At 35.1% G+C, this 23,477-nt stretch overlaps 1 protein-coding gene across 4 annotated transcripts in view; it reads left to right on the top strand.

The window, feature by feature from the left end:
* dtnbp1a (dystrobrevin binding protein 1a) overlaps window positions 1–23,440 on the top strand; it is a 24,731-nt gene extending 1,291 nt beyond the window's left edge. Inside the window, exons 2-11 of one of the 4 annotated variants that reach the window (XM_073847610.1) lie at window positions 398–416; window positions 721–757; window positions 821–871; window positions 1,077–1,137; window positions 1,227–1,359; window positions 5,263–5,395; window positions 6,104–6,126; window positions 17,679–17,834; window positions 19,211–19,354; window positions 22,728–23,440. In XM_073847610.1, the coding sequence (XP_073703711.1) occupies window positions 398–416; window positions 721–757; window positions 821–871; window positions 1,077–1,137; window positions 1,227–1,359; window positions 5,263–5,395; window positions 6,104–6,126; window positions 17,679–17,834; window positions 19,211–19,354; window positions 22,728–23,017 (1,047 nt within the window). In that variant the 3' untranslated portion in view covers window positions 23,018–23,440. Of the gene's footprint in view, window positions 1–397; window positions 417–720; window positions 758–820; window positions 872–1,076; window positions 1,138–1,226; window positions 1,360–5,262; window positions 5,396–6,103; window positions 6,127–17,678; window positions 17,835–19,210; window positions 19,355–22,724 lie in introns of those variants that run through there. The other 3 variants (XM_073847609.1, XM_073847608.1, XM_073847607.1) reach the window with 3 other exon arrangements.
* The last annotated feature ends 37 nt before the right edge of the window (window positions 23,441–23,477 follow it).

The raw sequence follows: 23,477 nt of genomic DNA, 5'->3' as shown, positions 1-23,477 counted from the left end.
GTATGTTGTTTCCCTTTTAACATAAATATGTATGTTACACTGAAATATCTCAAACATTAAATAATTTATTAACATTACACATTATTAATATATTTGACACTTTACTTACATTTAATGTACTTTTTATGCATATAAAATGCATACACCAAAATTAAATGTCTTGTCCATGACATAATTTATGTTTCATGTTATATGTTTTATATATACACTACCAGTCAAAAGTTTTTGAACAGTGAGATTTTTAATGTTTTTTTTTTTTTTTTTAAAGAAGTCTTGTCTGCTCACCAAGTCTGCATTTATTTCATCCAAAGTACGGCAAAAACAGTACAATTTTGAATATTTTTACTTTTATTTTTACTTTTTAAAATAACTTGTATAATTTATAATGTTACAAAAGATTTCTATTTCAGATAAATGCTGTTTTTTCTGAACTTTCTGTTCATCAAAGAAAACTGAAAAAATTCTACCCAGCTTTGTTTAAACATAATAACAATAATAATAATAATAATAAATGTTTTTTAAGAATCAGAATATTAGAATGATTTCTGAAGGATCATGTGACTGGAGTAATAATGCAAAAAATGCAGCTTTGAAACCACAGGAATAAATTAAATTTTAAAATAAATTCAAATATAAAACAGTTATTTTAATTATTAAAAATATTTCTAAATTTAAATATTTTTGCAGTTCTTTGGATCAAATAAATGCAGGCTTGATGAGCAGAAGAGACTTCTTTAAAAAAAAAAAAAACCTTACAGTTCAAAAACATTTGACTAGTAGTGTATTCATTTATATACATGTTCTGTATATATTCACCCAGAAGAGATGAACACTTTCCACAATACTCCGCTGGAGTTGAGTTGCTCAGTCGGTAAGTTACTTTACTCTTTTATACACAATCATATAAAAAAAATGTCAGTAATGCTAAATTGTCAACAAAAACGTCAATGCAGTGGAATCCATTTAGAGTCAAGGATATTTTCATAAATATGTAAAGTTGATAAATGCATTCATAACCATATTTTGAAATGTATGGCCTTTATCTCGTCCCTTTATCTTACTTATCTCGTCACCAGATATGAAGACACTTGGGTGGCTCTTCATAAACGGGCTAAAGAGTGTGCTAAGGCAGGGGAAGTAAGTTTACACATCTAACTCTACAGTTATGGGTTTGTGGTGCTATGTAACTATGGCAACTAAAGCCTGTGGTTGTCTCTGTCTGTCAGACGGTCGACGGGGAGGTCGTGATGCTGTGTGCACACTGGGAGAAGAGACGAGGAGCAGTGCTGGAGCTGCAGGAACAACTGCAACAGATCCCTGGTTTCCTCTCAGACCTAGAGACGATCACCTCACGTATTGGTAAGACATTCAAACATAAGAATCTTGGCAATGGCAAGTCTGAGTTATTCATTCAGGGATCTTTTAGAAATTTTTAATAGCGTTAGATAAGGAGGTTATTAAGATTACATTACTTTTAAATGGCTAATTTGGACAAATGTGTACTTTCGTATATTAAAACTTCATCCCCAGCTGGCACAATCTCTCTTATCTTGCCAAATTCGAATATAATATAACATGAGCTGCTGTGAATTGGAGGATTATCAGTGAATAATGACCTAAATGTCCATTTGTTCCTCATGCAAAGCTATAATTATTTCAGAAAACTTAAAATATAGTCATATACACTACTTTTATGATTCCTTTGAAATCAATGCATGTTGCACTTCTCACCTGGCCTTAAATGGAGCTTTTACTGTGACAGCAAAGAAATAAGATCACCTTGACTGCCTTTGCAAAGCATTTGTCTGCACACAATGCTTCACACTCTGTGTGTAACTGTGATACAGGGCGGTAATGAGAGTGATTCCTGTGGAGCTCCATCTGCTGATGTCAGTCGCCGTTGTTCATGCTGTAACATTGCACCTATTGGCTTCAGGCATTAATCTTCAGACTTGGCTCCCTTACAAAATATATTGTGTAGACTGAGACTACACAATAGCTAGATAAAATCTAGTAGTTGCTCTGATCGTTCGTTTGTCATAAGCTCCTTTTGCAGCATTTTCTTTTGTAGTGTTTTGGACAAAAGATATTTTTTTTTGTTACATGCATCTGTAGTTAGTAAACTGTGATGCCTTTTTTTTCTGTATTCTTTGATGAATAGAAGTTTCAAAAGAACAGCATTTATTTAAAAATATAAATATTTTGTAACATTATAAATATCTTTGCTGCCAATTTAATGCATCCCTGCTTAATAAAAGTCTGAATTCTTTGAAAAAAAAACTTTTGAACAGCACTGTATATTAGGGGTGTGTGATAGACATGAGACATGATTAACTGATAACATGTTTTAAGCATTGTGATTTAAAAACGAGTTATTTTAAGCCGTTGAAATGCAATCAGCAGCGAAAGAGAGCTCATTTCGCTATAAGACGGTGCTCATTGGACGCAGTAATATTAAAGTTATTTTTGCTGCTTGCATAGGCCTCAACAATTAAATACGCTCACTTGTATGTGTCAGAATGGCCATCTGTGCAAGTATCCTTGTAAACACAGTAATTTAGGTCTTAGCTAAAAAAGCAGCATACAGCTGAAAAAGAAAACACATGTAACAGTATACATATCCGTGTAGCTCTTAAAGTGACAGCAGTCTAATATTCCTGCTTTCTGCCATTCATGTTAATCAAACAACAAAAGAGAAAAAATCTAAATCACTTTTGCATCTTTAATAAAAATAAATATATATATTTAATTTACACAGTGAAGAATTTGCAGTGTTTTTATGCATTTGATTACTTTATACAATGTATGTAGCGTTTTTTTTATTTTATTTTATATTTGTTCTAGTGTAGTCTTTTTTTTTTTTTGTCTATTGCTTCTAATTAGTTTCTTATTTAATCACTGGCTATTTACTTGTCTTCAATGAGCTTGAGATTTTAGTTTTTTGTGATTGATACTGGTGACAAGAATTATGACCATTTCTATAGTATCACAAATTTTTTGAGGAAAACATTTCAGGAATTTTCTCCATATTGGGGGCTTCTATGGTGCCCATGAGTTTGAACTTGAAAATGCAGTTTAAATGAAGCTTCAAAGGGCTCTAAACGATCCCAGCTATCTAGCGAAGAGTCTTATCTAGTCTTATATACACACTTTTTTTTAAACCACAAATGCTCATCTTGTCTACCTCTGCGATGCGCACGCACTCCATCTTCAAAATTATCCACTATATGGAAAAAATTCTTGAAATGTTTTCCTCAAAAAACATAATTTCTTTACAATTTGAAGAAAGAAAGACAAATTGAGTAATTTTGAGTAAATTATGTGTAAATTTTTGTTTTGGAAGTGAACTAATCCTTTAAAGCTAAAATAACTATATTGTTACTGTGCAATAAACATATTCATATTGTGATAAAAAAAAAAATTGGGCATATTCCCCATGCCTACTATATGTTTCACACAGGAAATGCAAGAAGTGAACGTCCAATTTGCCTACTTGTTCGTTTGGTTGGTATTTAATTTTTGCGCATAAATTGATGAAATATAAATATCTTTTCCACCTTCTTTCTCATGTAAGCAGATATGAAATAAGACATCACATTCCCTCAGAGGTTTTAGAGTTTGAATTTAGAGAGTAACTGTAAATTCTTATTTATATCAAAGGCACTTTTTAGTGTTGCCACTTGGTGGTGTTATGTAGCTGCATGAAATCTTGACTCTATGCCTCTCACACTGACACCAAACAATCTGCCTTTGTCAATGTGCAGAGGATGTAATACGCCTTATTCAGCCCGCGGCCATTTTGAATCGAAAACGAGGCTGTGAGGGATAGCAGTCCAGCAGCGTCCACTATGGCGTATTGTTGCGTACCGGGATGTAGGTCGTTTAGTCGTAAAAATAAAGAGAATATTTCGTTTCACAAGTTTCCACAGGACAAAGGACTTCAGAAAACGTGCATTATTAAAGTTCGACGGGACATAGGACCTAACTTTCAGGTAACAATAGTGCATTTATTTAAGAAAATAACTCGATACTAGCCGGTTGGCTAATTTCTAATGTGAGCATGTTTATCTTCCTTTAAACTTTTACGCAGAGCTAAAATGTTATGTTTTACTACAACAACTAAACTAAATATCTTCATTTTGTATAGCTTACAAAGAACACAAGAGTGTGTTCCAAACATTTCAGTCAGGATTGTTTTTAAAGGGTAAAGTGGATTCATAAGCTGTTAATTTATTTCAGTAACTTTTGGCAAGAAGAAAATGTTTGGAGCAAAAATCTGTGTTCTTTGTAATATATACAAAATAGGGACATTTAGTTTTAGTTGTTGTAGTAAAACAAAACAAAACATTTAGCTCTGTGTAAGCGTTTAAAGGAAGATAAACATGCTCACATTAGAAATTAGCAGTTAGCCAACAGGCTAGTTTCCACAGACATTTTCTTATATAAATGAAATATTGTTACCTGAAAGTTAGATCATATGTCCGTCAAACAATCCGCGTTTTCTGGAGCTCTTTATCCTGTGAGAAATTGTATAATGACGTCTTGCTTTTTATTTTTTACGGTTATGCGATCGGCATTTCCGTACACCACAGTGGACGCTGCTGGACTGCTATCCCCCACAGCCTCGTTTTCGATTCAAAATGGCCGCGGGCTGAATAAGGCGTATGCTCTTAAAGTAATGTTCTTAAAGGGATAGTTCATCTAAAAATGAAAATTGTCAATAATTATTCGCCCTCATGTCGTTCCAAACCCGTAAGACCTTTTTCTTCAGAACACAAATTAAGATGATTTTGATAAAATCCAGCTTTCTGACCCTGCATAAACAACAGCACAACTACCACATTCAAGGCCCAGAAAGGTAGTAAAGACATTGATAAAATAGTCCATGTGACACCAGTGGTCCAACCATAATGTTATAAAGCTACAAGACTACTTGTGCGCAAAGAAAACAAAAATAATAATTTTATTTAACAATTTTCTCTCTTCTTTGTCAGTCTTCGACACATGTTCATGAGAGTACCACGTTCAAGTTAATGACATAATTTTCATTTTTGGTTGAACTATCACTTTAATCAACATGACGAAATTTTACCATATCTCATATCCTGAATCCGATTTGTAGATCTCATTAACTAGTAGTAATAGTATATGGTTCTAATTTAGTAGGATGGACATATTTATAAGGCTTTGGCACTATTTACTGTACATATTATTTTCTTTAACATAGTATAAAGCTTATTAGTGCTTCATATTTTTGAACAGCTCATCTGGAGGCTGACTTTGAGGAGATGGAGAGTCGTCTGCTGTATCTCGAGGATTTGTGTGCTCAGTGTGAGCATCAGCGCTTCAAGCACTTTCAGATCCTGCAGCTGGAAAACTATAAGAAGAAGAAAAGGTAAAAACACTGTTTATTTGCTCCTAAATAAAGCCCCAGGCAGTTTGATGTGTCTGTTATGTCTATTAAGTCACAATAATTGCAGAACATGAAGCATCTGTCTGTGAAAAACAGAACATAGCTTGTCCTTTTGGCAATATTTAGCACGCTGGCATTATTGAGGACAAATTAGAGCATCCGTATTGAATAAGAATCTGTGGAACAAGCAATATGACACCTGCTGTTTAGATTGTTCATCATCACAATGAGACTGTGCACAGTGTGTTTTGCCGATTTGCACAGAAGCAGTGTATAACTGCATGCAGATATAAGCTTCAAGGAAAACACCCGAATATCTCTAAGAAAAGCGCAAACAACATATAGGCTGAAGGAAAGCATGTGTGTGTGTATTGTGTAATCATACAGGCATCTTTTGATGCTGCATGCTCTCGCTGTTTGAGCCTCCAGCTAAATCATACATCTACAGCTTTGCCCAGTGAGTTGGAAAGCAGCTGGGCTCAGTTCTCAGTGCCCTTCTCCTTCGGCGTGTGGGTATTCATTAGTACAAACACACAGATGCAAAAGTTGTCAGCGCCAGTGAAACGCTGTCGCCTCTTTATCTCAGGAATCTGGGCCTGATTTAAATGGGGCTGACTTAATGTGACATCTGGAGAGATTGTGTGCTATATATGTGTACATTGATGTAACTCCCTCTTATTTGTTTTCTAGGAAAGAGCTTGAATCTTTCAAAGGTAAGAATTATGATTTATTTTAAATTCAGAAGAGTTCAATCTGTCAGCCTCCATAGCTAATACTAAGGCCCTGTAGTGTGTTTTCGTTTTAAATCGTTTTAAAATTAAAATGCTGTAGTGTAAATGTAGCTAACATTTTTTTGTCTTTTATTTTTAATTTTAACAAATATTTATAACTTTTTTGGTACTTTACAATAAGTGTCATTTGTGACATTATTTAATGAATTACAGGTCCTTCTCAAAAAATCAGCATATTGTGATAAAGTTCATTATTTTCTGTAATGTACTTATAAACATTAGACTTTCATATATTTTAGATTCATTACACACAACTGAAGTAGTTCTAGCCTTTTATTGTTTTAATATTGATGATTTTGGCATACAGCTCATGAAAACCCCAAATTCCTATCTCAAAAAATTAGCATATTTCATCCGACCAATAAAAGAAAAGTGTTTTTAATACAAAAAAGGTCAACCTTCAAATAATTATGTTCAGTTATGCACTCAATACTTGGTCGGGAATCCTTTTGCAGAAATGACTGCTTCAATGCGGCGTGGCGTGGAGGCAATCAGCCTGTGGCACTGCTGAGGTGTTATGGAGGCCCAGGATGCTTCGATAGCGGCCTTAAGCTCATCCAGAGTGTTGCGTCTTGCGTCTCTCAACTTTCTCTTCACAATATCCCACAGATTCTCTATGGGGTTCAGGTCAGGAGAGTTGGCAGGCCAATAGAGCACAGTAATACCATGGTCAGTAAACCATTTACCAGTGGTTTTGGCACTGTGAGCAGGTGCCAGGTCGTGCTGAAAAATGAAATCTTCATCTCCATAAAGCTTTTCAGCAGATGGAAGCATGAAGTGCTCCAAAATCTCCTGATAGCTAGCTGCATTGACCCTGCCCTTGATAAAACACAGTGGTCCAACACCAGCAGCTGACATGGCACCCCAGACCATCACTGACTGTGGGTACTTGACACTGGACTTCAGGCATTTTGGCATTTCCCTCTCCCCAGTCTTCCTCCAGACTCTGGCACCTTGATTTCCGAAGGACATGCAAAATTTGCTTTCATCCGAAAAAAGTACTTTGGACCACTGAGCAACAGTCCAGTGCTGCTTCTCTGTAGCCCAGGTCAGGCGCTTCTGCCGCTGTTTCTGGTTCAAAAGTGGCTTGACCTGGGGAATGCGGCACCTGTAGCCCATTTCCTGCACACGCCTGTACACGGTGGCTCTGGATGTTTCTACTCCAGACTCAGTCCACTGCTTCCGCAGGTCCCCCAAGGTCTGGAATCGGTCCTTCTCCACAATCTTCCTCAGGGTCCGGTCACCTCTTCTCTTGTGCAGCGTTTTCTGCCACACTTTTTCCTTCCCACAGACTTCCCACTGAGGTGCCTTGATACAGCACTCTGGGAACAGCCTATTCGTTCAGAAATTTCTTTCTGTGTCTTACCCTCTTGCTTGAGGGTGTCAATGATGGCCTTCTGGACAGCAGTCAGGTCGGCAGTCTTACCCATGATTGCGGTTTTGAGTAATGAACCAGGCTGGGAGTTTTTAAAAGCTTCATGAAACTTTTGCAGGTGTTTAGAGTTAATTAGTTGATTCAGATGATTAGGTTAATAGCTCGTTTAGAGAACCTTTTCATGATATGCTAATTTTTTGAGATAGGAATTTTGGGTTTTCATGAGCTGTATGCCAAAATCATCAATATTAAAACAATAAAAGGCTTGAACTACTTCAGTTGTGTATAATGAATCTAAAATATATGAAAGTCTAATGTTTATCAGTACATTACAGAAAATAATGAACTTTATCACAATATTCTAATTTTTTGAGAAGGACCTGTAACTAACATGAATGATCAATGAACAATACTTTTATTACACTATTTATTCATCTTTATTAGTTTATTAAAATACAGTTGTTCATTGTTTGTTCGTTAGTTCACAGTGTAACTAATGTTAACAAAAAACTTTTTTAATTTTTTATAATGCATTTTTAAATGCTGATATTACCATATACTAAGATGATTGAATGCTGTACTGTCATGTTAACTAATGAACCTTATTGTAAAGTGTTACAACTTTTTTTATTAATATTTGGGATAAAAGTTTTTTGTTACTGAAATTAAAAATAAAAGATATTCATACTTCTTTCTAACAAAATTGCATTAAAATTGATCAAAAGTGACAGTTAGGACCTTAACATTGTTACAAATTTATTTTTATTTTGAATAAATGGTGTTCATTTGAACTATATATTAATCAAAGAATCATTGCATCCTCCAAAAACAAATAACAATTTTGTTAACACTGTAGCACCAAATCAGCATATTAGTGTGATTTCTAAAGGATCATGTGACACTGAAGACTGGAGTAATGGCTTCTGAAAATTTGGAAATAATTTTTTTGTGATTGTCATCGCATAAATAAATGTTAAAATATAGCAAATTACAAAATCATAATAATTTTAACAATATTAGTGTTTTTTACTGTATTTTTAATAAAACAAATGCAGCCTTGGTGAGCATAAAATAAATTTTCTTTTGAAGAAATGTAAAAAATACCTTATTGACTCTAATCTTTTGAACGGAAGTGTAAATGATTATTTATAATTATATAATTATTTGTTTTAAAATATTATTCTGTTAAATAATACAATATTATTTTAATTATAACTATATAATTTTTATTAAACATTTATTTTATAATTTCTTAGACTCAAGAATTATAGAGATCATGTGTGACCCTGGACCACAAAACCAGTCATAAGGATATTTTTTTTTAAATTGAGATTTATACATCATCTGATAGCTGAATAAATAAACTTTCCATTGATGTATGGTTTGTTATGATGCAATTTTGTGAAAATTTGGAATCTGAGGGTGCAAAAAAATACAAATATTAAGAAAATAGCATTTAAAGTTGTCAAAATAAAGTTCTTAATGCATATTACTAATCAAAAATTATATTTTGATACATTTACTGTATGAAATTTACAACGTCTTTTTTTGGCATAAAAGAAAAATAGATCATTTTGACCTGTACAGTGTATTTTTGGCTATTGCTACAAATATACCTGTGTTACTTAAGACTGGTTTTGTGGTCCAGGGTCACATATATGCACAAGAATTATATGAAACAGTTCAGTAAAAGGAATAAGTCATTGACCACTGACAAAAAGAGTTTTTAATTTTGATTTAAAGGTAGAAAGAAGGGTCAGAGAGTCAGCAATAGTTTCTTAAGTGGACGTGTAAGTTTCAGAGGGATACATAGTTCACAGTTTAGTCTTTTTGTAATTATTTTAGCATTTTTATTTACCGCATAAAGCTGATTTAGTGCTCAACATTGAGAAGAACTGTGTAGTAATTACCCAGGCGACACTAATTAACCTCAGGGAGGGTAAAACTGCTCTAGTGAGTGGCCGCTGCTGTCTTTATTTGGTCTCATGGTGCCATTCATTCCACACTGACCTCCAAGAGAGGCTGCCTGCTCCATCTGTTCATACCTACAGTCCAGTATAAATAGCAGTCGCTTTTATCATCACGGCTCCTTGATGTATCACTTAGAAATGGTGCACTAAACATAATCATGTGCATCATTGTATACTTAATCCATGCCCTTTATTTACAGAAAATTCAGATCTTAGAGATTTTGTAAATGTTACGTAATTGTTAATAAGGATAGCTTTTTTTACATTTATTTTACATCCTTGTCTTTGTCACTGCAAAAGTGGTAAAGACTGTTTATAACACTTCCTTTGGTACGTAGGTGGTGCTGCTTGAGATTGGCTCGTCTTTTGTGTGGGCAGCGTGCTTCAAGACTTCACACCTCATGCTTGATTATTTATTTATTTAGTTATTGAAATAATTGTTTATTTGATTAATTCATTTATCCTGTCTGTGAGCAAGGGAGCTGTGCTTTGCAATAGTATGTGCAGAGTAAAATGCAGCTTTAATATATTAAAAAAGACATTTGGATTTATCGTTAAACTGAGTTTCTGAGTGAATGTGGTTCTTTGTCAGATTGCAGTGTTTTTTGGCACTGGCTAAATTATTATTCACAGTAATATTGCGGTTATTCATATTCTCTAATTGTAGCATTGATCGCAAGTGTGAGTGTGTGTAGTATAATGGATAAGATCAACAGATTAGTTCCAGATCTCAAAGCGACGAAGGCAAATATTGGACATGAAACTCGATTTCTACAGACCCTCACCCCTACAGGTTTGTGAATGGTACGTTCCCTGCTTTTCCTCCTCACTCCAGCTGCATCTCTAGCTCTGTGTCCCTGAGCAGGCAATGTCTCAGCATTCCTGGCCATAGAAGGGCTGCTTATGGAATAAAAACGGCGGCAGAATAAAAGATGTTCGTTTAGCCGTTCTTCAGCTTCACTTTAACTGCAGTCTCTGGTTTGTTGGTCCTGCGTTCAGCTCATCCGCACTCTTCAAGGAGAAATACAAAATGTCCACGTCGGGAACTCTGGACAGCAGCATGAGAGATTCTTGTAGGTTTCCAGGCACTCTTTTATTTTTTTTATTTTTTTGTAAGGTTAATTTGATGTGCCAATGTATCACAGTTCTGGCGGTGTGTCAAGGGATCTGAATTGGTGGTTTGCAGTCATTGTTTGTCATCTTTGCAGTTGGCAGGCTTTAGTAATGGAATTTCAGCACAGATTATTAGGATGCCTACAGTGGCTTTTGTGTCTGTATGCCTTTTCATTACCAGTCATCGTAATGCAAGCCTATGCAAAGAATTATACTTTATAAAAGACTTTTGGATACAACCAATCTAGAAATGTTGCTCTAAATCTATTCAAAAGACCTTCATGTCATGGATAGCAAGTTTGTTGTAGTTATTAACTTTAAGTTGAGGTTATTTCTGCTGTGCTATGTGTGGAAAGCATCGTTGTTTGCTTAACTTGTATGCCTTTATGCCATTGTGCCAAGGGATTCAATTTTGACTTGTAGATTGGGGTTTAAATGGATGAGTTGTAGACCTGCAACCTCTAGGTGGCTCAAGCATTGCAATCTCATAAAGTTATCTCACAGAAACGGCATTCATTAGAGAGTACTGACATCAGCTGTAATGAAAAATATGATTATATTATGTTGGAATGGAATGAGTGCTTAACAAAGAAATTACATTGAAGTCAATCCTGTTGTTGGGACAAGATTTACATTTCAAATGTAGTTCTAGAATTTTAAGGAAAAAATAACTCGAGCATCTTAACTGTCATAAGTTTAACACCACGTAGCATGTGTAGCAATTGATATTTTATGATATTTTCAAATAATTCAACACTTGAACTATTTATGATCTGTTTAACCCATTAATTGTTATGAATTAGATGTCATCACAACAGCATAACTATGTATGATTTGCTGGAATTATAATAGAAATTAAAGCCCTATGAAATCTATTTAATTTTTTCCCCAAATTTCATTTATTTATTTATTTATTTTACAAATTCCTTTTTTTCCATTTTAATTTTTCTGGATTCCATGTTTTTTCGTTTTATTTTGTCTAGACTCTGTTTTAATAGTTAAATTGTTTTTAGTTAATTGAAATCATGAAACTTACACAATTTAACAGCAGTTTATTAAAAGTTTAACAAAAAAAAATTTTAAGGCCCAATGAAATACATGTTTATTTTTTCTTAAAGGTGCCATAGAATGCATTGATACAATATTTTAAATTGTTCTCCGATATCTACATAGAAGGTATATGGCATAGGAAAGGCCAAAAATTCTCCAGAAACGGTTTTACAGGTCCATTTACAACCCTAGGATTTGTCCCTAGAATGAAATGGTCTGTTACCTTATTTGGAAGGTTCATTAAAAAAATAATGATGATGAGCTCTGCTCTGGTTGGCTGTTTCAAATTATTGAAATATTGCCGTTTTGAATGCACGGTCATTTTACTTTCACTTTTGTGATTGCATGTGCTCTGTGTAACGTTATACTGCAATTATTACAGTTTATTAATAAACAGCAACTGTTATTTTATATATATATATATATATATATATATATATATATACATTTTTCTGGTAAATAAATTCTGGTAAATATTTTTTCTGCTAAATATTCTTTAAAAAGTAATGTTTTAATAATAATTGTATTAGTAGTAGTACTATCGTTACATTAATAAGTAATATAGTTCTGTCACAGTTTCTTAAAGTTAAACTAAACTTTTATTTTGACAGGTTGTTGTGTTTGTATATGATGTGAGGAAAGTTTTTTTTTTCTCACAATAAATGGTAAAATGCTCATGAAATGACAGTTCTAGCAGTTATATTCATGTGTTCATGTACTCATATTGAGGATGAAAAACTGCAGTTGTCACCTGAGAATGCACTTCAGTATGTGTGAAGTAAATGAAACCGCAAAGGTTTCGAAGGTTGTAGTAACTGATTTGTGTGAGTGTGAATGTTTCTTACTTTGTGTTCCTAACACAAGATTGCTAGAAGCTTTTGGTTTGAGGAATACAGTAAGGATCTACTCATACAAACCAGAGACTATTTATAGCTCTTTGTCCGTTCTAATTGACTGCAGTTGGACAGATGACTGATATTGAACCATCCATGTACTGAATGAACTGTCAGTCCAGAAGACAGTGTTTATACATTCCTCTTCTCAGTTTCCTCTTCCTGTTGCTGGATTGTGGGGTTCTGTTCTGTGTGTGGAGGCAGGTCAGCTCATTAGAATGAGGCATTAACCTGTCTGGCCTTAGGGCTGAACCTGCATTAGCTTCCGCTGCCAGATGCTCCGCTGATTAGCTTCGAGATGCACCATCTTTGATCAGTATGCTAATATTTGTTTCATGCTGTATTTTCCTAATAGAAGATTGATGGAGATTTTATGAAAATTGTCATCGTGAAATTTTGCAGTGAGCAGACCATGAAAGTTTTAGCTGTGGTTGTCTGTGCATTGGCCCTCTCAAACGTTCTTAACATGTTTCCCTCGTTTTTGAGGAACGTGTGTGAAGGATGTGACAAGTGTGATCAGAGAGCCTGGGGCTCATCCCGTGCTGTCATCTATCATTAGCTGTCACACGTACGCAACAGAAAATGTGACGAGAGGCACAGCTTATCCCCGCAGACTTAGTTCTTTCCTGCCATATCCATGATTTAGTTCCTGTGGACATAGAATCATTCAAGGACGAGAAAGCTATTTATTAGCATTTCCATTCATTTCTCAGTGGCACTAGTTCAGATGTTGTTGGACCCCCCTGGAAGTATGACAGCTCATGACTGCTCTGTTCTGCTGTCAGCTTTTTTTCCCACCTGAAGCTCAAATGCATTAAATAGGAAAAAATAGCTATAGCATTCGATATTAAGCTCGATATGGTGTAGCTTGTCAGAGATATACGTCTCTGTGTATTAATTGCCGCTCCAGCGGAACCTGAGCGGAACGCACGTGATGGAGATTTACTACTAATCAAAGTACCGGCTTCATTGACTAAATGCGCCTCACAATATCGTTCGATATATTGTCCAGCCCTAGTAACACCCCAAAAACAAAGGAAAACCAGAAACCACATCATATGACCCCTATTAAATGGAAACCTGGGTAATAACTTGTATGGCTTAATTTAACATAAATTATGTCTTTTACTGAAATATGTAGTAAAATACTCATGAAAGATTTACGTTATCTAAAAAAAAAAAAATTATACATATTTTGGACTGGCGGACACCATTATTCTGATGATGGAAAAGGGTTGCACTCAGTGAGCTAATGCTGCTACTCGTTGCTATTTTTACCGCAACACAACTCAATGAAATACTGATACAATGCCACACTGTGCAGCTTTGGGTGTAGTTTTCAGTCGAAGGGCAACGAGAAGCAATGTAAGTCCTAAGTCCTAAAGACCCGCGTCTTTGTTCTCTCCACTTTAGCCCTGATGCCTTTGAGGCTTTTAGTAGACCACAGCTACTGAAAGAACTTAGAAACCGAAAGATAAGAAACACTAGATGCCATTCTGGCAGGATGTAAACATGCCGACGCTTGTCACGACGCTGCAACCACTGAAGTAGTTTCTCAGCATGGATTTCACTCGATATCCAGTGGCGTTTAGACTTTGTGTGGAAATGGTACGGCATTTGGTTTAAGCCTATGCTTATATCCATCACCACCTGTTAGCTCTTAAAATAACTGTGGTCATCATATCAGTATTTGATTTTCCGAGTTGTGTTATGGTAAAAAATAGCAACAGGTAGCACCAGTAGCTATTTTTAGTAGTACAATCATTTCCCGTCATCTAAATAATTCCGCCCCCCCCATAGTTCAAAATATGTATAAAATTATGTGGATTTTTTAAATAACTTAAATCTTTTTACGACTTTCTACTACATATTTTAGTCAGAGACATCATTTACATTATATTAAGCCATACAAGTCGTAGACCTAAATTTGAATCAATGAAATGGTTAGAAATATTCACTTGCATACAATATACAATAGCTTAAAATCTTAATATTGAATAAGAAAATATGAGACCAATGCAATTGGTCATTAACTTCAAGCCAGTATTTATATTAACATTAAATTAGCATAAAACCAAACCACATAGATTTTTACTCTTTCAACAGGTAGTGTTATTACTGTAAAGAGACTGGATAATGATGGTTCTGCTGTGAAATATCGATTTTACAAGCATGAGGGATTAAATAAGGTTATTAGCGTAGAGGATTGTGTCAACCAAATATTGCTAAACTAGTATCATTAAAATACATGCATACATATTCAGTTCATTTTAAATCTGCTTGCATCAACTTCATTAACATAGCCCCTTTTTGCAAGGCTAATATTGTGCTGAAATGGGCAACAATGGTTTCCTAGTGAGCATGCTTACATTCAGCCCAGCACTTTTATTTAACACCGTTCAACCCGCAACTGTTTAAAAAGAACATGTGACAGGACTGTGGTTAAGACCACATCTAATAACAGAGGCGCATTTCACTGCTTCATCAATGGACTTCTCCTCACACAATACACAGTAGACATACAATGGTAGACAGAGTCTGCTCTATACAGTATTTGATGTTGCTATGTGCATACTTGCATGCATTCAAAAATGTCTCTCCAGAAAGCATGGCGATGACCATGTCCAGCTTCTTGGTGGACAAATTAACTTTTAAATTGTTTCCTAGTTGCAACTAGGATGTCACCATAAGCTTTGGAGGATGTTTGTACCATATCTATTTAAGCGTACATCACACCTATAAACACCACAGTGACATTCAAACAGCACAGGCAGACTTCCTGCTTTTCAGAGAAAAGTATGCACTTCCTGTGAAAAATAAAGAGTTTAACTGCATCTCATATCACTTTCGGTCTTGTGTCGCTCTCACAAAAGAAGCGACGTGTTCTCTGCCACCACTACTAGAAAAGCGTTGCATTCTGTGGTAAGCTAGCATGCTGAAAATACACTTGTGTAGGATCTTGTTCTTTGATGTGCTGTAGAAAAGCATGTTTGAAAACGTATGCAATGTTATCTTGAAGTTCAGATGTCAAAGATTTGGTTTAGATATTTGCAAAGAGTCTTGAGAATATAATCAGGCAGATATTAGAGCTGGTGTTGTATTGATATTGGAACATTTGTGTGTGGAGTTGGATAGTTCAGTTAGTTTAATTATATGAGAGATTTTTAAATGTGTTTTTAAGAAGCAACTGGTTAAAAACCATGTTTATGTATGAACTTGCAACACTGGAAGAACAAAATTACATAAGAACACTACTGTTTAAATGTTTGGGTTTAGGAAGATTTAAAATAAAATAAAAAACTTGTATTTTTGTAATACATGTTTTTATTCACCAAGGATGCTTTAAACCTTCTATTCTTTAAAGAATACTGAAATAATCAGCACAACCGATTTCAACTATGGTGATAATGAGAAAATTCAGCTTTAACATCACAGGAATACAATTATATTTTAAAATACACTGCTGTTTAAAAGTTTAGGATCACTAAGATTTTTCATGTTTTTAAAATAAGGTTTTTTTTGCTCATCAAGGCTGTGTTTATTTGTTCAGAATACAGAAAAAAGTGATATTGTAAAATATAATTACAATGTAAAATAATGTTTTTTGTTATTTAATTATACATTAAAATCAAATTTATTCCTTTGATCAAAGCTAAATTTTAAGCTTCATTGCTCCAGTATTTAGTGTCACATGATCCTTCAAAAATCATCATAATATGCTGATTTATTATCAGTGTTAATTTATTATCAGTGCTGATTAATATTTTTAGCAACCTGTGACATTTTTCAGGATTCATGAATTAATTAAAAGTTAAAAAAAATAATGAGAATTCAGTAAAAAAAAAGCATTTATTTAAAATAGGAATTTCTATATTCTAACAACACTACTGTTCAAAGGTTTGGGGTCAGTACATTTTTATTCTTTATTTTTTAAACAAATTAATACTTCTATTCATCACAGAGGATGTGTTTTATTATGCGATTTATAAAAAGTGATGGCAAAGACTTATATTATATATATTGTTAGATTTATATTTTGAATAAATGCTGTTATTTTAACTTTGTATTTATCAAAGAATCCAAAAAAAATTATTTGGCAGCACAACTGTTTCCAACATTGATAATTCTAATAATAAATCAGCATGTTAGAATGATTTCTGAAGGGTCATGTGACACTGAAGACTGGAGTAATGGCTGATGAAAATTCTAAAGTATTTTAAAATAGCAACCATTATATTTATGTTGTAATAATATTTCACGCTATTACTGTTTTTTCTGTATTTTTTTCCTAAAATAAATGCAGCATTGATGAGCATAAGAGACTACTTTAAAATAGAAAACAGTTCTGTTAAACTGTAATAATATAATATATGCTATGACTTTCTAGAGAAGTCTTCCCCGTATGTTTCATGATCCTGGTATATATATATCACTTGATAATGCATAATTGGAAGCTTACAGTGCAGCTGCATTGATTTCCGCATGTTAAAAATAATTTGCACTAGTGATCTCTTTTATTGAGGTCTGTTGCATTAAAATTGCTTTATTTAAGTTTTTATATTTTTTAGAATGTGTTAACCAGCTGAAAATTGTGAAAAATATATTATAGGTCAGATACCTACAGGAGAAGATTGCTAAAATTCATCCACTGATGGGTTAACTTGATGTTCTGTGAAATTAGCATGTTAGGAGGTTCAATACGACGATAAATACGTTGCTGTTAAACTTGTTGATATAAACATGAGCTGCTGTTATGTGTAATTTTAGCCTATATGTAGTGAAAATTATAAAATAAATGAAAATGATCCTTTTTCTCAAGTATCATTTATTTCTTGTATTTATAATTTTGTTTATGTTAGATGAAATACTTTTAAGTTGCAACAAGCAGATGTTGCATGTTTCTACACCAATTCTCTGGGGGTTAATCCACTTCCCTTTTCCAGTTCATTTTGTGCTTCCATCCCCCATCTCTTTCTCTTTCACTCTCACTCTCTCTCTCTCTCTCTCTCTCTCTCTCTCTCTCTCTCTCGTTGTCATTTTGTAACCTACTTGGTGTTTTATGTCTCTCTTTAGCGGAGCTCGATACAGAACATGCCCAGAAAGTGCTGGAGATGGAGCATGCGCAGCAGGTCAAGCTAAAGGAGCGGCAGAAGTACTTTGAAGAGGCATTTCAGCAAGACATGGAGCAGTACCTCTCCACAGGATACCTCCAGATCGCCGACAGGAGAGGTCAGTTACTTATTTTAAAGGGACCACTTCTGCACATACTTGTTCAAATGTCTGAAATTGATTTGTAATGCTCTCAACAAGCCTATTGCTTTTCATTTTTGTTCTCCTTGTGTAGTGTCATATGAGTTTAGTGGCTAGTGGCAAATTTATATGACAGTAAACAATGTTTTAGGAGCCAAAATGTGATTGTACTGTTAAGAAAAAAATAACTCAACAGCAAAAATGTTTGAATCACAGCTGCTCTATATGATGTGCTGCTCAAGGCTGCGTCCTTCCCTTCATGAATATTTAAACGTACCGTTACTATGTTAAATGGGAGGTTAAAGCGCTTGTGCAAGGATGTTGATGCTAAACTGATGGTCTTCTCTTTCCTTTCTCCTGCCTTAATGCTGCCCTGATGTGTGAGGTACTTTATGCTTTCCCCTGCATCTTTTTTGTCCTAGGCTATTCCATTCTCGTGCCTAGATGTGCACAAAATTATTAAAACACTAGTATTTCCACAGCTAAAAATGGTTTTAAGTCCGTTATTTCTACCTTTTGCTGTAGTGTATCAGTAGGAAATATCAGCTGGAATAACTTCCAAACATTCATTTTTGCCATTAATTCTAATAATCCAGTGAGATTTTTGTTTGCACAAGGAGTCTGACAACAGCCAGTGCTCCACACAGGTCTGATCTCATCCTCATCCAGTCAGTCTGGAATGACATGAAGAAGCAGAACAAACTGAGACAGACTAAATCCGTAAGAACTGTGGCAACGTCTCCAAGATGCTTCAGGAAACCTACCTGCAAAGCTACCTGACAAACTATACACAAGTGCACCTAGGGCAAAAGCTGCTTTAAACACAAAGGACGGTCACACCAAATGTTGATTTAATTTAGTTAATAGAAGTTAATTGATAAAGAAAATCGATTTATGACATTAGTTTTGACCGCATCCTCATTTTGCAGCATTTTTTACACAAGTGCCTAAAGCTTTGCAGGTAGGTTTCTTGGAGCATCTTGGAGACGTTGCCACAGTTCTTCTGGATTTAGTCTGTTTCAGTTTGTTCTGTTTCTTCATGTCATTCCAGACTGACTGGATGATGATGACGATGATGTTGTTAGACTCCAAAATCAGACTAGATCATTACAATTAATGGCAAAATGAATTTTTGAAAATGTAAACTGATATTTCCTACTGCCACACTACAGCAAAAGATAGAAATGACTGCATTTTTAACTGGTAAAAATACTAGAATCCTAATAATTTTGGCCACCAAAAATTATTCCTGAAGTAAATCTGCTGTTCTGTAGGTTTTAAAGTGATTGGCTGGTTTGGTGTTAGGCTTCACATTGCATTTATGCATTTATATCTTGTTTATTTCTCTGTGGCAGATCCAATAGGCAGTATGTCCTCAATGGAGGTGAATGTTGACCTCCTGGAACAAATGGATCTCACGGATGTGTCCGATCATGAGGCTCTCGATGTCTTCCTCAGCTCCGTAGGGGAAGAGAGCAGCGCTCAGTCTCCTGACACAGGTTGGGTTGTGCTTTTAATGAAATTTGATTTCATGCCTTTTTCACAGTTATTACAGAACAAACAGAAAAATAACCACTGTGCAAAAGTCTCAGTGAGTTTTATTGGCAAATGTGCTCACACACAGAAAGTTTGTTGTGGGATTGGAAATCCCAGTATTTAAAGTGATAGTTCACCCAAAAATGAAAATTCCGTCATTAATTACTCACAGGTTTGGAACGACATGAGGGTAAGACCTTCGTTCATCTTCGGAACACAAATTAAGATATTTTTGATTAAAATTCGAGGGCTTTCTGACCCTGCATAGACTGCAGTGCAACTGACAAGTTCATGGCCCAGAAAGGTGGTAAGGACATCGTTAAAATAGTCCATGGTACATCAGTGGTTCAGCCACAATTTTATGAAGCTACAAGAATACTTTCTGCAGGGTTCGTACAAGGTGCTTGAATTTGACTTTTTGAAATTTAAGGCCTGGAAAACCCTTGGAAAAAGCAGTTTTACTTTAGGTACTTTAAAATTGCTTGAATTATTGAAAGACAACATATCTATGAAATAAATGCTCAGTTTTTTCAAGCACATTTGTGACCCTGGACCACAAAACCAGTCATAAGGTTAAATTTTATAAAACTGAGATGTATACATCATATGAATACTCAATAAATAAGCTTTCTATTGATGTATGGTTTGTTAGAATAGGACAATATTTGGTCGAGATACATCTATTTGAAAATCTGGAATCTGAGGGTGCAAAAAAAATCAAAATACTGAGAAAATCACCTTTAAAGTTGTCCAAATTAGGTTCTTAACAATGCATATTACTAATCAAAAAATACATTTTGATATGTTTACAGTAGGAATTTTACAAAGAATCATCATGGAACATGATCTTTACTTAATTTCCTAATGATTTTTGGCATAAAATAAAAATAAAAAATTTTGACCCATGCAATGTATTTTTGGCTATTGCTACAAATATATCCCAGCGACTTAAGACTGGTTTTGTGGTCCAGGGTCACATTTCATCAAACAAAATTTACGCAATTCAAAAAACATCCTAACTTCTTCACTTATTTCAGTTAATGTCATAAAACTAGCGAGCTAAGCCAGTACTAGTACTGATAATGTCATGTAAACAGCCATGTTCCTGAAAAGAGGAACAGATGAACCAAATCAATTGAGTAATTTACACTGGAACCGCTCTGATTGATTCAAACCCGTGATTTTGATCATTCATTTCAAGCGATTCACTAGCAAAAACCAGATCAAATTAAAAGAGCCATTCATTTTTTTAATTTCAACATCACTTGTAATGATTTTAAAAAGCATGTAGTGATGGGTAAAACGGAGCTTTTCGAAACTCTGAATAAGTTAATCCACTGCATCGCAAAATGATTCACCGTTTCGAAGTTCTCCAAAATGCATCACATATCGCGAAACATTTGATTTAGTTTGGGACTCAGGAGCGGGTTCTCAAATCATTTGACGTAGATCAAAACTTAGCGCATTGCGAAACATTTGATTTAGATTTTCAAATGCTTTGCGAGACACAATTTAAAGTCCCGATCTAAATTAAATGATTCTCGATATGTGACGTTCCTAACTAAGACAAATGATTGATCCGCACTCCGAGTCCTGATCTGAATTGATGGTTTTTGAATCATTATTTAGAATCAGGACTAGATCAGGATCAGAGCGTGGAATGTGAATTTTTGATTCAGATTGGGACTTTGGTGTGGGTTCGCAAATCGTTTGATTTAGTTCAGGACTTCAGAGTGTGTATAGTGAATCATTTGTTTCAGATCAGGATTTTGGAACCATTTTGCACATCTTTTTTTATATTCATTTCTTTGTATACACAAATACAAATCCCTAATTAAAAAATTTTGGTTTTAATATAGTGAAAGTGTAGTATACTTTGTAATACTTGAGGTATGTGCTTTATTTTTGCCATTTATCTTTAGAATTCAGAATTTCAAAGAGAAGACATTGTTTGATAAGTGAGATCTCTGATTGTAGTCCTTAAAAATCATAAGAAGTGCTTGAAAAGTCCTGGAATTTCATTTTACAGTATCTGTACGAACACTGTTTCTGTGCGCAAAGACAACAAAAATAACTTGATTATTCAACCATTTCTTCTTTTCTGTGCCATGATCATGCATTCATTAAAGTACTTAATAGTATAAAGTATTAAGCAGCACAAGAAAAGTTTCTTCTTCAGCATATTATAATGATTTCTGAAGAAACGTGACACTGAAGACAGAAGTAATATACAGTGCCTTGCAAAAGTATTCATACTCCATTTTTTTTTTCACGTTTTGTTGCAGTATTATGTTAAACTGCTTTAAATTACTTTTTTTCCACATCAATCTAGATCTCATACACCATAATGACACAAGCACAAAACAGGTTTGTAACAACTTTGCAAATTTATTAGAAATAAAAAAACTGAAAAGATCCCGTTGCATAAGTATTCATACCCTTTTTTGGGACACTCGAAATTTAGCTCAGGAGCATATTGATTCTAGATGGTACTACACTTGGAGTGGAGTTAAACTGTGGCAAATTCATTTGAATGAGTATGATTTAGAAAGGCACACACCTCTCAGAAAAGGTCTAACAGCTGAAAATGCATATCAGAGCAAAAACCAAGTCCTGAGGTCAAGATAACTGCCTGTAGAGCTCAGAGATAGACTTGCGTTAAGGCAATAATCTAGGGAAGAGTTCAGAAAAAAATCTGCTGCATTGAAGGTTCACAGAAGCATTATCCATAATGGAAGACAACTGGAACAACTAGGACTCTAGAAAATGTCTGCCAGCCCCCATCCAAGCTGACAGCTTGAGAGGTGAAAAGGTGAGGCAAAGAATGGCAGATAATTGCCAAATACAGATGTGCAAAACTTGTCACATCATACCCAAAAAGACTTGAGGCTGTAAAGGTGCTTCAACTATGTACTGAGTTAAGGGTATGAATACTTATGCAATGTACTTATTTCAGTGTTTTATTTTTAATAAATTTGTAAAATTAGCAAATCTGGTTTTTGCTTTGTCATTATTATGGTGTGTGGAGTGTTAATTGATGTGGGGAAAACTAATTTAAAGCAGTTTAACATAATGCTGCAACAAAACAATGAATACTTTTGCAAGGCACTGTAGTAGTAGTTTTATCATTGCACTAAATACTGCAGGAAATCAGAAAATGCGAAAAAGTGTGCAGATTTGTGCAGGAATGAGTAGAATGACTGTGAACCCATTAAGACTCGTAATGTGTCTCTCATAGCATGTAAGTATTCAAGGTTGCGACTGCACTTCAGGACTAATTAATATTCTGAAATAGATGGCGTGACACATTTTAACCTTATTCTATCTGTTCAGCAGGTGGCCCGGCTCTGGAGCCCGGCTCGTCCCCCTCAGAGATCAGCCTGAAGGTGCCCTCACAGACAGAGCTACGGCGCAACGCCTCCTCCATCTCGTCCTCCTGCACCGACACCGTCAGCGGCGTGACCGAGGGTCCCGATGAAGAGGATGCCAGCGAGGAAAGCTGCAGCGGAGACTCTCCACTGGTCCAGTCAGATGAGGAGGAGGTGCAGGCTGACACAGCCCTCATGGGCCTCCCAGAAGCAGAGCCGCTCAAAAGCTCAGACGACAGCGACACGCAGGCCCCCTAGTGGCCACGGATGGCTAACACACGTTTAAGTTACTAGAGATGAAAACCTGTTTTACATCAAGGCCCAGACAGAAGGAGTGCTGAAGACCAGCCAGATGTTTCTTCATGGCTTAATCCGACACTTTAAGATGAAGGTTTTGGAGCCTTATAGAACGCTGTTTGTGCTCAGCCCTAGAGAGCAGCTCTTTCAGACTCTTAGCACTGTGATTTTTGTTTTCTTTCCCAATACAAAAAATCAACACCATGTATGATGCAATTCTTCGTATTACCTGTTGCATCAGAATTATATAATAATAAACATTTTACAGTGTTCCCGCTAATAGCACTGATGTATGTTGCATGAATTTGTAATGCGGAGCTCATTTTTGCATATGACGTTATTGAGCCGATTGAAAGACTCTGAAATAAAATATACCTTGAAATACGACAGGCCTCATGACAATCTCAGTGTAGGACTGATA

Source organism: Garra rufa, chromosome 9 (assembly GCF_049309525.1).
Source record: "Garra rufa chromosome 9, GarRuf1.0, whole genome shotgun sequence".
NCBI classification, from domain to species: domain Eukaryota; kingdom Metazoa; phylum Chordata; class Actinopteri; order Cypriniformes; family Cyprinidae; genus Garra; species Garra rufa.
The sequence above is the reverse complement of the archived record's forward strand: the minus strand, read 5'-3'. Positions and strand labels throughout refer to the sequence as shown.